This window comes from Panulirus ornatus, chromosome 63, assembly GCF_036320965.1.
Source record: "Panulirus ornatus isolate Po-2019 chromosome 63, ASM3632096v1, whole genome shotgun sequence".
Classification (NCBI taxonomy): Eukaryota; Metazoa; Arthropoda; class Malacostraca; order Decapoda; family Palinuridae; genus Panulirus; species Panulirus ornatus.
In genome coordinates, this window is record NC_092286.1 from 22,651,809 (window position 1) to 22,665,428 (window position 13,620).

At 42.5% G+C, this 13,620-nt stretch overlaps 1 protein-coding gene across 2 annotated transcripts in view; it reads left to right on the top strand.

Moving 5' to 3' along the window:
- LOC139745831 (integrin alpha-PS1-like) overlaps nt 1–13,620 on the top strand; it is a 734,318-nt gene that overhangs the window by 649,520 nt on the left and 71,178 nt on the right. For both annotated transcript variants that reach the window (XM_071656425.1, XM_071656426.1), the window contains one exon: nt 769–976. In XM_071656425.1, the coding sequence (XP_071512526.1) occupies nt 769–976 (208 nt within the window). The remainder of the gene's footprint in view (nt 1–768; nt 977–13,620) is intronic.

Here is a 13,620-nt window from a genome sequence, read left to right on the forward strand (position 1 = left end):
CTAATGATCATCCATCTCTTGCCATCCTCTTTCATTTTTACCCCCATCTGTCAAGAATTCACTTCTTGACCCTCTTTCACATACTCTTACAACTGTCTCTAAATATCTATTCATGTTTATCTTTGTACCATGTATTTACTTTGTATCTTGAACTCCATTATCATGTGCATATGGTTGATGAAGTGCATTCATGAACTTTGTGAGGGAATGACTTTTTCTTTGAATGTGGTCATCAGTATTAGCTTCATTGATATGAAAAATGTATATTCCTTATAGAGCACCTTTTTTTTTGGGGGGGGACTTCATCCATCACCCATATAGTGTATGCCTCAGATGTATACTTCAATTGTATGCATTGGATGTACACAGAACACACTCTTTGTCATTCATAAGTCTCCCTAGTTGATCATCTTCAAAAATTTTAGTAATCAAGTATATCCATTTATTTGCATCAGATACTTTACCACTTGTGCTAAAAAGACTTACACCTTTATAATTCTTGCCTTGGTATTTATTTCCTACAATGTATCATGAATGTTTTAGAAATAGTTATTAAGATTGCTTTATTTGCATTAAGATTTTATCGTAATCCTCATAAAGCTTAAAGGAGTTATTTTAAATCCTCCATTTTAGATAGAAATGTTTTCTCTGTGTGAACAGTATAAGAAGGGGTATTAATTGTATTTGAGCAAGACCTGGATCTCAGAAAGATTTTGCTTGCAGTTTAGCTTAGATATTCTTGACTCTTGGAATCTTTAATTTTTGCAGGGTACTCTGTGACAGCAGGGCATTTCTTTGGTAACTACATGTCATATGTTGGTGGAGCTCCAAGGTCTAACGGAACAGGACAAGTTGTCTTTTTTTCACGTGAAAAAATTGGGAACAGTCTCTTGAGGGTAGACCTAATACTCAATGGGGAAATGTTTGCTTCGAGCTTTGGATTTGAAGTTCTTGCCGTTGATATCAATGGAGACAGGTAAGTAGTTGCAAATATTTTATCGCATTTTATATAACTATATCTGAGGACTATTCCATATGTACTTTGTGAGTAATTAGTTTTGACATATGATGCATTTTTTTTAAATGTCTCCAGTAATCATCTATCTTTTTATATCTTTGATGCCCCTTCCCTTTGAGAACTCCCTCAAGGGGGTGGCCATGGCAAAAGAGTCTCCATTACTGTTGAACTCCAGTGCTGCTTCTTAGCCTTTAGTGCCTCACCAACTACTTTTACCAAATGTTTCTATTTATTTTTCCTGAAAAAATGTACCAAACTACTACTTCTACCCAGTGCTTGCAGCTAATGATCTTACATACTACTTGTATCTATTACTTCTGCTGTATGTTGATGTGAGTACAGTCAGGGTATTGAAGGATGACTGAAACACACTTTGTAGACAAGTAGGTCCTTATTTCTGATAAAACACTACAATACATGAGAGCATACAGTACAACAATGCTGTAAGGCAACGGCTGATCAAAAACCAAAAACTTTTGGATAATTATAAAAGATGCCACAAGTTGCTTGCTCACTAAAATTTAGTAATGTATGGGACATAACACAATCATTGGCATACCCCACTAACCTGAGAATATTATTATAAAGTATGAGGTAGAGTGATTATATTATTACGCACATATGGGGTTATATAATTACAATCTCTCTCTTATACCACTTTGCCAAAAGGTAGGGCTTGTGCAAAGTGCTCACCACAGGAAAATCTAGAGCTGTGAAGAATAAGTTGTGTGAGTTAGGTGTTGTCAATTGTTATGTGTGACAAGGAGAGATTGAGTGTTTGTTGACAGAATGCCAGTGTGGTAGAACTCACAGTTACAGGCACCCCACACAGCTGCCGTGAGTTTCACTTCTACACGTGGCTTGTCTTTTCTTTGTGTTAGAAAACAAGAGCCACACTACCCCAGCCAGTACTTGCCACCTTGTTGCTTAAAAAGGACGTGTCTCACACTTTTCAGATGTGAGGTATATGTCTGCAGAACTGTAGGAATTTGGCTAGAATTGGAGTCGAGACCAGGGCTTGTTTCACTTTTTTGAATGATGTGTGCTGGTTGGGCTTCCATACAAAATCATTCTTGGGGCTCAGAAAGGAGCAAAGGGTGTCTCTGGTGGTGTTTAAGGATGTTTGTACTGTAAGTGAGAATGAGCAAATGCAGTCACTCTTCAGATGGAACAGTGTAAGACCAAAGCTGCTGTAATAAAGTCATGACGAACAGATTACATCAATGAAAGTTTCTGCTGAAGCATCAGATAAAAAGTGGATGCAAGAAATGCACTCTGTATTGCAACAGACAGAAACCTTCCAGTCCATATGGGAAATTCTTATGCAAAGACTTCTGGAATGGAATGACACACTTCAAATGAAATTAGCACAACTTTAACCATCTTCACTAGCTGTACCTCCACAGCTATGATGATATACCTGCTGAACTCATCAGACTGGCTGGCATACACAAACTTGCTGTGGTTTGTGGTTATGTCATGTTTGCAACATTGTTGAAGGATCTCTTGGATATGTTCAAGGTGGGCTTTGTACATCGAGTCCCAAATGAGCATATCACCTTCAACTTTAGCACAGTTGTTGACACCTTCCAGTGTGATGTTGCCATGTCTACAAAATTCGTTCCCTGTGGACATGAATCCTATTGGGCCAAGTAAAAACTTGTGATGTCCCCACTGAGTTATGAAGGTGATGAATGGCTGTGCCTCCTCTGCTAGTGGAAGCTGTTAGTATCCCAGTATCGCATTCTTCCTGATGAAAGATTTTGTGCTAGGGGCAACCTCCATGACTGTTGCGCTTTGTTGGGACTGGGTGGACAGGTTACAAAACTTACTTGTTTGACTTGGTGAGGTCCATGGGGATGTGGATGCCTCCTTTTTGCTTTGGTGTGACTGCCCATGGGATGACACCATTTCAATACCTCATCACCTAGTGGCTGGATGATCTCTTGTTGCACCATGCTGTCTGACATCTGCTTGATGTCTGCTCGCCAGGCCAGGGGGACTGCTCAGGAGTTGTGGTGTGGAAAGGGTTGTACTTCCTCCTGCAAGTAGATCTTCATGGGTGGGCCAGACATGGTCCACAGCTGTGTTCCTTAAGACATCCTTGAAATCTTCAGCACCAATTGCTTGGTGCTGAGAACATCAGCCAGTCATCAGATGTGGTAACTTAATCTGCTTCAGATAGTTAGCAGGGATGATATTGAGGGCTTGGCATCATACTAGGAGAGCAGGACTTCATCTCTGTCATGATATACATCAGTGTTGGTGTTAGTTAACACATCTCTCAGGGTGAGGATTAAGTTGAATGATCCCAAAGATGACAATTTACTGTGTTTGCTATGGGAACCTTCTCATCCTGCAGAAATGAGATGTCAGTCTCACGGAGACCAATCTGTTACAGCTGTCGTGGTCCAGTGGCTATTGTTTCTGCCCCAGTGTTGGGTGTACACAGCAGATCCCCTCTACATGTCCCATCAGGTAAAAACACTCCACTGTTGACTAGGTGCATGATAGTTGGCTGGGGACCTATGGATGTCACTCAGCCCCAGGCAACTGGGCTTGTTCATGTCATGGATTTTCTGTGACTCCTGTAGTTTCTTGTGACACACTTTCTTGAAGTATCCTGTGTTGCCTCTATGGGAGCACTTCTCATTCCTTGCAGGACACTGCTTTTCTCTTCCTTCAGGATGTACGTATAGTGGCACCGCTGCTGATGGCGATCTACTTGTTGTTTGGTGGCGCAACTTGGCTTGCCTGCCAGGTCTGCCTCGGTGTTGTAGCTTTACTCCTAACTGCGACATAAGGATAGGGTGTCAGACAGTTCAGGTGGAGGATTGATGGCCCGGAGTTTCTTCAGAGTTTCCTGATCCTTGATGCTTGACGTGACGTGAGTCACTATATGGGCATTTATGCAATGTTCACACAGCTCTGCATTGTCAGCAAGCTCCCTGAGGACAGTGCAGAGGTCATTGAAGGCCTCCCCATCATGCTAGCAGTGTTCCTCGATGTGCACTTGATGTAAGGTTAAGTTGCGCTGACCCTTTAAGTAAGCCTTGATGTCTTCCTTAGCCAAATTGTGGTCCTTAGTAACCCTGATGACGTTGTCCATTGTGATCCCCATCACAGGTGTGAGACAGGACCTGAGGTGTGTTAGTTGTGTGCATTGTGGCTGACTTTTCAACTGTAGTAGTTCTGCATGGTCCGACCAAGCATCACTCCACAACTTAAATTCCCTGAGAGAGGCACTAGACGTGAGCTTTTGAGGCTAGGATGGTGGTGGATGGCATGGCTGTAGGCGAGACATGCTGTGCATAATGGCAGAATTCTGAGTGGTGGTGTCCATACTCTGCTTGGCAACTGTGGAATTGCTTCATGTCTTGAAACTGCTGTTGCTGTTGAAGGTGCTGCTTTTGCAACTCTCGGCACTCATCGGCAGCCTTGGCAGCCTCCTGAGCAATGAGATATTGTAACTCAGTGCCTGTCAGCAGCCTGCTGAGCTGCAAGCTGTGCTGCTAAAGTGTTGAGTGGTGAGCTGTTGTTGGGCTGGGCCTCCAGCCTCCAACATAAATGCCAGTCTTTTCAGTGCTGCCATGCTGGTGACACCTGCCTTTCTAATCTCCCCTAAACTTGCCTGATGACTTGTGTGGATTGATGGGCATGACAGAGTGGTTGTGGGGATAGTGAGTCACTAGTTTCGGGGACACATGTTAACTTTAGATCGTCCTGAGATGGGCAGGTACACAGTGTCAGCCTGGAGCCATTAAAATCAAAGCGACAGACTACAGACGCCCACTGTTGCTTGTTAGGTATACGGCAGAGGCAGTGCAGGTCAGCAGTGAGTGGAAGTGGGCAACACAGGCAGTTATGGCATCCTATGTTGGCTAGCAGTATCTTGTCACTGTGTCAGTCTTTCTACATCCCTTTATCCTTTTCACCACACCATGTAGGAATGGAGAAACGAAGATGCTGGTGAAGACATGACACTGAGTTTATTCACAAACAAACCAGATGCACATTTGAAATTAGTGAAACACAAGGGAGCATGTTGACTGCCCAAGAGCATGTCACTACAACTGACAGAGTGCATGACATTTGTTGAAAACGAAAGGAGGCAAGTGTAATACATTACTTATTATCATTGCATGTAGGGATACATGAGACATGGTATGATATATAAGGATACCTAACATAAACTTCATCCGGGCACCATGGTTGTTTGATTTGTTTATGGATGTGTTGGTGATTTAAGTAAGTGTGAGAGTCTTGGAGAGGGGGGGTGGGGGGGCAGATGAGCATATAGTCTGTAGGGGATAAGGTGGCCTGGGAAGTGACTGGTTTGTTGTTTGCTGATGATACAGCACTGGTGGCAGATTCAAGAGAGAAACTGCAGAAGTTGGTGACTGAGTTTGGAAGGGTGTGCAAAAGGAAGTGGTTGACAGAAAATGTGAATAAAAGCAAGGTTATTAGGTCTAGCAGACTTGAGGGACTGGTTAGTTTAGGTGTGAGTCTGAATGAAGAAATATTGGAGGAAGTGAAGTGTTTTTGATACATGGGAATGGACATGGCAGCAAAAAGAACCATAGAAGCAGAAGTGAGTCAGAGGGAGGATTGGGTGGGCAAAGGTCTTGGAACACTGAAGAATATGTGGAAAGAGAGATTGTCATCTGGGAAGGCAAAAGTGGGTATGTTTCAAGGTGTATTAGTCCCAGCAGTACTATATGGATGCAAGGCATGGACTATAGATAAGTCTGTGCAGAGGAGCGTGAGTGTGTTGGAAGTGGAATTTATGAGGACAGTATATGGTGTTAGGTGGTTCATCTGGGCAAGTAATGAAAGGATAAGAGAGATGTGTGGTAATGAAAAGAGTGTGATTGAGAGAGCTGAAGAGGGTGTGCTGAAATGCTTAGGAAATATGGAGAGAATGAGTGAGAAAGGTTGACAAAGAGGATAAATGGCAGAAGTGGAGGGAATAGGATGAATGGGGAGACCAAATTGGAGGTGGATGGATGGAGTGAAAAAGATTTACAGTGATCGTAGCCTGAACACCCTGGAGGGTGAAAGGATTGCACTAGATATAGTGAATTGGAATGATGTAGTATATGGGAATCAGTGTACTATCAGTGGACTGAAACAAGGCATTAGAAGCATTTGGAGTAGGAGCCTCTGCAAACTGCTAGAGTTGCCCTCTGCCAGTGGCCTGTTATGGAGTCTTCATTGCTGTGGCCACCACCTCAAGGGAGTTTCAGATGGTAATATGCATCAGAGATATAGATAGATAGATGGACAAACCACCTCACACCACCAACTGTCCACAAATATTTCATTTCTAACACATCCACTACTTGATCTTACTCACTGCACCATTTAATATTGTAAGGACCTCGATCCCTTTAAACATCTCCATTTTTGCCCTTCCAGTTATTGCTCACACATTTTTCAGCACCCCTTGAACCTTTGCCCCCCTCCCCTATCTGACAACTTACTGCTGCAACCACTCCCAGGGATCTAAAACACTTTACTTCCTCAAAGTTTTCTCCATTCAAAGTCACACCTCAACAGACATGCCCCTCAACCGTGCTAAACATAATAGCCTTGCTTTTATTCCCATTACTCTCAGCTTTCTCCTTTCACACACTCTTGCAGACTAAGTCACCAATTTCAGCAGTTTCTCACTTGAATCTGCCACCAGTTTTGTGTCATCAGCAAACAACAGCTGACTTGCTTCCTAGACCCTTTCATCTTCCACAGACTGCATACCTTCACCTTTCTCCAGGACTCTTGCATTTACCTCCCCCACCACTCCATCCATAAGCAAATTGGAAAATCATTGTGACATCACACACCCCTGTCATAGACCTTTCTCCAGGACTCTTGCATTTACCTCCTACACCACTCCATCGGTATGCAGATTGAATAATCATTGTGACATCTTACACCCCTTCCATAGACCAGCCTCCACATGAAACCATTCACTCTCCTCTCTTCCTCCTCCTATGCAAGCCTTGCACCATTGGTAAAAACTTCTTAGTGCTTCTAGCAGCTTTCTTCCAATACCATATATTCTTAATATTTTCCACAAAGCATCTTTGTCAGTATTTCTCCAGATCCGTAAATGTCACATACATATCCTTACATTTCTCCAAGTATTTCTCACACACACATTCCTTAAAGCAAACACCAGATCCACACATCCTCTACCACTTTTGAAACCACTCTGCTCCCCTGCTATCTGATGCTCTTCTTCTCAATCAGTACCCTCCCACACAGTTTACCAGGTATACTTAACTAACTTACACCTCTGTAGTTTGAATGCTCAACTCTATCCCTTTTGCCTTTATTTAGTGACACTGTCAATCCTCAGACACCTCACCATGATCCTTAGATATATTGAAAATCCTTACTAACCATTTAACAAGACCATCACCCCATCTTAATGAATTCAACTGCGATACCATCCACTCCAGCAGTCTTGCCACAATTCATCTTAGACAAAGCTTTCACCATCTCTTATCTCTTTAACAAACTACTCTCCATGACTTTCTTCACATACCAACTAAACCCAATCAGACACATTTAACAGTCCTTCAGAATACTCACTCCATCTCCACCTCGCTTCATCACTACCTTTAATGAGTGAAGGGGGCAAAGGAGGGAAGTGATAACAGGTAGTGAAGTGAGAAGGAGATGGAGTGAGTATTTTGAAGGTTTGTTGATTGTGTTTGATAGAGTGGCAGATGTAGGATGATTTGTTGGGAGTGGTGTGCGAAGTGAGATGGTCAGGGAGAATGGTTTGGTTAAGAGAGAAGAGGCAGTGAAAGCCTTGCAGAAGATAAAATCTGTCAAGGCAGTGGGTTTGGATGATATTACAGTTGAATTTCTTAAGGGAGGGGGTGACTGTATTGTTGATTGGTTGGTAAGGATATTTGATGGATGTATGGATCATGATGAAGTGCCAGAGGATTGGTGGAATGCATGTATAGTGCCATTGTACAAAGAGAAAGGGGATAAAGCTGAGAGTCTGAACTACAGAGGCATAAGTTTGTTCCTGCAAAATTGTATGGGAGGGATTGATTGAGAGGGTGAAGGCATGCACAGAGCATCAGATTGGTGAGGAGCAGTGTGATTTCAAAAATGGTAGAGGATGTGTGGATTAGATGTTTGCTTTGAAGAATGTATGTGAGAAATTCTTAGAATAACAGATGGATTTATATCTAGCATTTATGGCTCTAGAGAAGGCATATGTTAGGGTTGATAGAGATGCTTTGTGGAAAGTATATGGTGTGGGAGTTAAGTTGCAAGAAGCAGTAAAAAGTTTTTGCCAAGGATGTATGGCATGTGTAAGAGTAGGAAGAGAGGAGAGTGACTGGTTCCCAGTGAAGGTCGGTCTGAAGCAGTGGTGTGTGATGTCCCCATGGTTGTTTTAATTTGTTTATAGATGGAGTGGTTAGGGAGGTAAATGCAAAAGTATTGGAGAGAGAGGTGATTATACAGTCTGTTGGGGGTGAGAGGACCTGGGAAGTGAGTCATTTGTTCCTCATCGATGATACGACACTGGTGGCTAATTTAAGTGAGAAACTGCAGAAATTAGTAACTGAGTTTGGAAAAGTGTGTGAAAGGAGAAAGTTGAGAGTAAATGTGAATAAGAGCAAGGTTATTAGGTTCCACATGGTTGAGGAACATGTTAGTTGGGATATAAGTTTGAATGGGGAGAAATTGGAGGAATTGAAGTGTTTTAGATATCTGGGAGTGGACTTATCATTGAATGGAAACATGGAAGTGAACCACAGGGTGGGGAAGGGGGGCAAAGGTTTTGGGAGCAATGAAGAATTTGTAGAGAAAATGTTATCTCGGAGAGCAAAACTGGGAATGTTTGAAGGAATATTAATTCCAAAAATGTTACATGGTTGCAAGTTATGTGCTATAGATAGGGTTGTACAGAGGAGGGTGGATGTGTTGGAAATGAAATTATTCATTTATTTATTCAATTTATCATACTTTGATGCTGTCTCTCGCATTAGCAAGGTAGCGCAAGGAAACATGGAAGAATGGCCCAACCCACCCACATACACATGGATGTACATAAATGCCCACACACACACATATACATACCTATACATTTCAACGCATACATACATATACATACACAGACATATACATATATACACATGTACATATTCATACATTCCTATGAGTCCACGGGGAAAATGAAACACGAAAAGTTCCCAAGTGCACTTTCGTGTAATAATCACATCATCAGGGGAGACACAAGAGAGGAATATAACAGTCAGTTGATATACATCGAAGAGACGAAGCTAGGACGCCATTTGGTAAACATGATCCTTTCCAATATTCATACATGCTGCCTTCATCCATTCCTGCCACCACCCCGCCACACATGATATGATACCCCCCTCCCCCCTCATTTGTGCGTGAAGTAGTGCCAGGATATGACAACCAAGGCCACAGACGTTCACACTCAGTCACTAGCTATCATGTGTAATGCACCGAAACCACAGCTCCCTTTCCATATCCAGGCTCCACAGAACTTTCCATGGTTTACCCCAGACACTTCACATGCCCTGGTTCAATCCACTGACAGCACGTCGACCCTGGTATACCACATCATTCCAATTCTCTCTATTCCTTGCACGCCTTTCATCCTCCTGCATGTTCAGGCCCTAATCACTCAAAATCTTTGTCACTCCATCTTTCCACCTCCAGTTTGGTTTCCCACTTCTCATTCCCTCCACCTCTCACACATATATCCTCTTGGTCAATCTTTCCTCACTCATTCTCTCCATGTGACCAAACCATTTCAAAACACCGACTTCTGCTCTCTCAACCACGCTCTTTTTATTACCACACATCTCTCTTACCCTATTATTACTTACTTGATCAAACCACCTCACACCACATATTGTCCTCAAACATCTCATTTCCAACACATCCACCCTCCTGCGCACAACTCTATCTATAGCCCACGCCTCGCACCCATATAACATTGTTGGAATCACTTTTCCTTCGAACATACCCTTTTTGCTTTCCGAGATAATGTTCTCGACTTCCACACATTCTTCAACGCTCCCAGAACCTTTGCCCCCAACCCCACCTTGTGACTCACTTCTGCTTCCATGGTTCCATCTGCTGCCAAATCCACTCCCAGATATCTAAAACACTTCACTTCCTCCAGTTTTTCTCCATTCAAACTTACCTCCCAATTGACTTGTCCCTCAACCCTGCTGAACCTAATACCCTTGCTCCTATCCACATTTACTCTCAGCTTTCTTCTTTCACACTTTTTGTGAAACTCAGTCACCAACTTCTGTAGTTTCTCACCCGAATCAGCCACCAGCGCTATTTCATCAGCGAACAATGAATGACTCACTTCCCAAGCCCTCTCATCCACAACAGACTGCATACTTGTCCCTCTCTCCAAAACAACCCCATCCATAAGCAAATTAAACAACCATGGAGACATCACACACCCCTGCCACAAATCAACATTCATTGAGAACCACTCACTTTCCTCTCTTCCTACTTGTACACATGCCTTACACTATACATGCATTCCACCAATCCTCAGGCACTTCACCATGAACCATACATACATTGAATAACCTCACCAACCATTCAGCAACACAGTCATTCCCTTTTTTAATAAATTCCACAGCAGTACCATCCAAACCTGCTGGCTTGCTGGCTTTCACCTTCTGCAAAGCTTTCAGTACCTCTTCTCTGTTTACCAAATCATTCTTCTCGACCCTCTCATTTTGCACACCACCTTGACCAAAACATCCTATATCTGCCACTCTATGAAATGTTTGAGGAAAATGTGGTGTGTGGTGGTTTGGTTGTGTAAGTAATGAAAGGGTAAGAGAGATGCATGTTATTAAAATGTGTGTGGTTTAGAGAGCAGAAGAGGATGCGTTGAAACAGTTTGGACATATGGAGGGAATGAGTGAGGAAAGGTTGACAAAGGGGATATATGTGTCAGAGATGGAAGGAACAAGGAGAAACGGAAGAAGAAATTGGAGGTGGAAGGATGGAGTGAAAAAGATTTTGAGCAATCATGGCCTGGACATACAGGAGGGTGAGAGGCATGCAAGGAATAGAGCCTGGATGCGGATAGGGAGGTGTGGTTTCATTGCATTACATATGACAGGTAGAGAATAAGTGTGAACGAATGTGGCCTTTTTGTCTGTTTCCCTGGTGCTACCTCGCAGGGATAGCAATGCTGGTTTCCTGTGGGGAGGGGTGGTGACAGGAATAGATGAAGGCAAGAAATACGAATGTGTACATGTGTATGTATATAATGTCTGCCCATTTGTATGTATATGTGCATATGTGGGAGTTTATGTATATATATGTGTATATGAATGGATTGGCCATTCTTCATCTATTTCCTAGTGCTTCCTGGCTGATGCAGGAAACTGTGATTATGTATAATGATGATAATAATAATAGTAATAATGATAATAATGATAATAGTAATGATAATAATGATGATGATAATGATAATAAATATATAAATTCTATTTCCTGTGTCACGGGGTGGCGACAGGAATCGATGAAGGCTGGAAACCCTCCCCTCCTTGTTGTAAAGGGGGAAACAGAAGGTTTCACGCGGGGAGTGCTCATCCTCCTCGAAGGCTCAGATTGGGATGTCTAAATGTGTGTGGATGTAACCAAGATGAGAAAAAGGGAGAGATAGGTAGTATGTTTGAGGAAAGGAACCTGGATGTTTTGGCTCTGAGTAAAACGAAGCTCAAGGGTAAAGGGGAAGAGTGGTTTGGGAATGTCTTTGGAGTAAAGTCAGGGGTTAGTGAGAGGGCAAGAGCAAAGGAAGAAGTAGCACTACTCCTGAAACAGGAGTGGTGGGAGTATGTGATAGAGTGAAAGAAAGTAAACTCTAGATTGATATGGGTAAAACTGAAAGTGGATGGAGAGGGATGGGTGATTATTGGTGCATATGCACTTGGGCATGAGAAGAAAGATCATGAGAGGCAAGTGTTTTGGAAGCAGCTGAGTGAGTGTGTTAGTAGTTTTGATGCACGAGACCGGGTTATAGTGATGGGTGATTTCAATGCAAAGGTGAGTAATGTGGCAGTTGAGGGTATAAATGGTGTACATGGGGTGTTCAGTGTTGAAAATGGAAATGGTGAAGAGTTTATAGATTTATGTGCTGAAAAAGGACTGGTGATTAGGAATATTTGGTTTAAAAAGAGAGATGTACATAAGTATACGTATGTAAGTAGGAGAGATGGCCAAAGAGCATTATTGGATTACATGTTAATTGATAGGTGCACGAAAGAGAGACTTTTGGATGCAACTGGAGGGATGTCTGATCATTATCTTGTGGAGGCGAAGGTGAAGAATTGTTGAGGTTTTCAGAAAAGAAGAATGTTGGGATGAAGAGAGTGGTGAGAGTAAGTGAGCTTGGGAAGGAGACTTGCGTGAGGAAGTAACAGGAGAGACTGAGTACAGAATGGAAAAAGGTGAGAACAAATGACATAAGGGAAGTGGGGAAAGGAATGGGATGTATTTAGGGAAGAAGTGATGGCTTGCGCAAAAGATGGTTGTGGCATGAGAAGCGTGGGAGGTGAGCAGATTAGAAAGGGTAGTGAGTGATGGGATGAAGAAGTAAGATTATTAGTGAAAGAGAAGAAAGAGGCATTTGGACAATTTTTACAGGGAAATAATGCAAATGAGTGGGAGATGTGTAAAAGAAAGAGGCAGGAGGTCAAGAGAAAGGTGCAAGAGGTGAAAAAGAGGGCAAATGAGAGTTGGGGTGAGAGAGTATCATTAAATTTTAGGGAGAATAAAAAGATGTTTTGGAAGGAGGTAAATAAAGTGTGTAAGACAAGGGAACAAATGGGAACTTGAGTGAAGGGGGCTAATGGGGAGGTGATAACAAGTAGTGGTGATGTGAGGAGATGGAGTGAGTATTTTGAAGGTTTGTTGAATGTGCTTGATGATAGAGTGGCAGATATAGGGTGTTTTGGTTGAGGTGGCATGCAAAGTGAGAAGGTTAGGGAAAATGATTTGGTAAAAAGAGAAGAGGTTGTAAAAGCTTTGCGGAAGATGAAAGCCGGCAAGGCGGCGGGTTTGGATGGTATTACAGTGGAATTTATTAAAAAAGGGGGTGACTGTATTGTTGACTGGTTGGTAGGGTTATTTAATGTATTCATGACTCATGGTGAGGTGCCTGAGGATTGGGGGAATGCTTGCATAGTGCCATTGTACAAAGGCAAAGGGGATAAAAGTGAGTGCTCAAATTACAGAGGTATAAGTTTGTTGAGTATTCCTGGGAAATTATATGGGAGGGTATTGATTGAGAGGGTGAAGGCATGTACAGAGCATCAGATTGGGGAAGAGCAGTATGGTTTCAGAAGTGGTAGAGGATGTGTGGATCAGGTGTTTGCTTTGAAGAATGTATGTGAGAAATACTTAGAAAAGCAAATGGATTTGTATGTAGCATTTATGAATCTGGAGAAGGCATATGATAAGAGTTGATAGAGTTGCTCTGCAGAAGGTATTAAGAATATATGGTGTGGGAGGCAAGTTGTACGAAGCAGTGAAAAGTTTTTATCGAGGATGTAAGG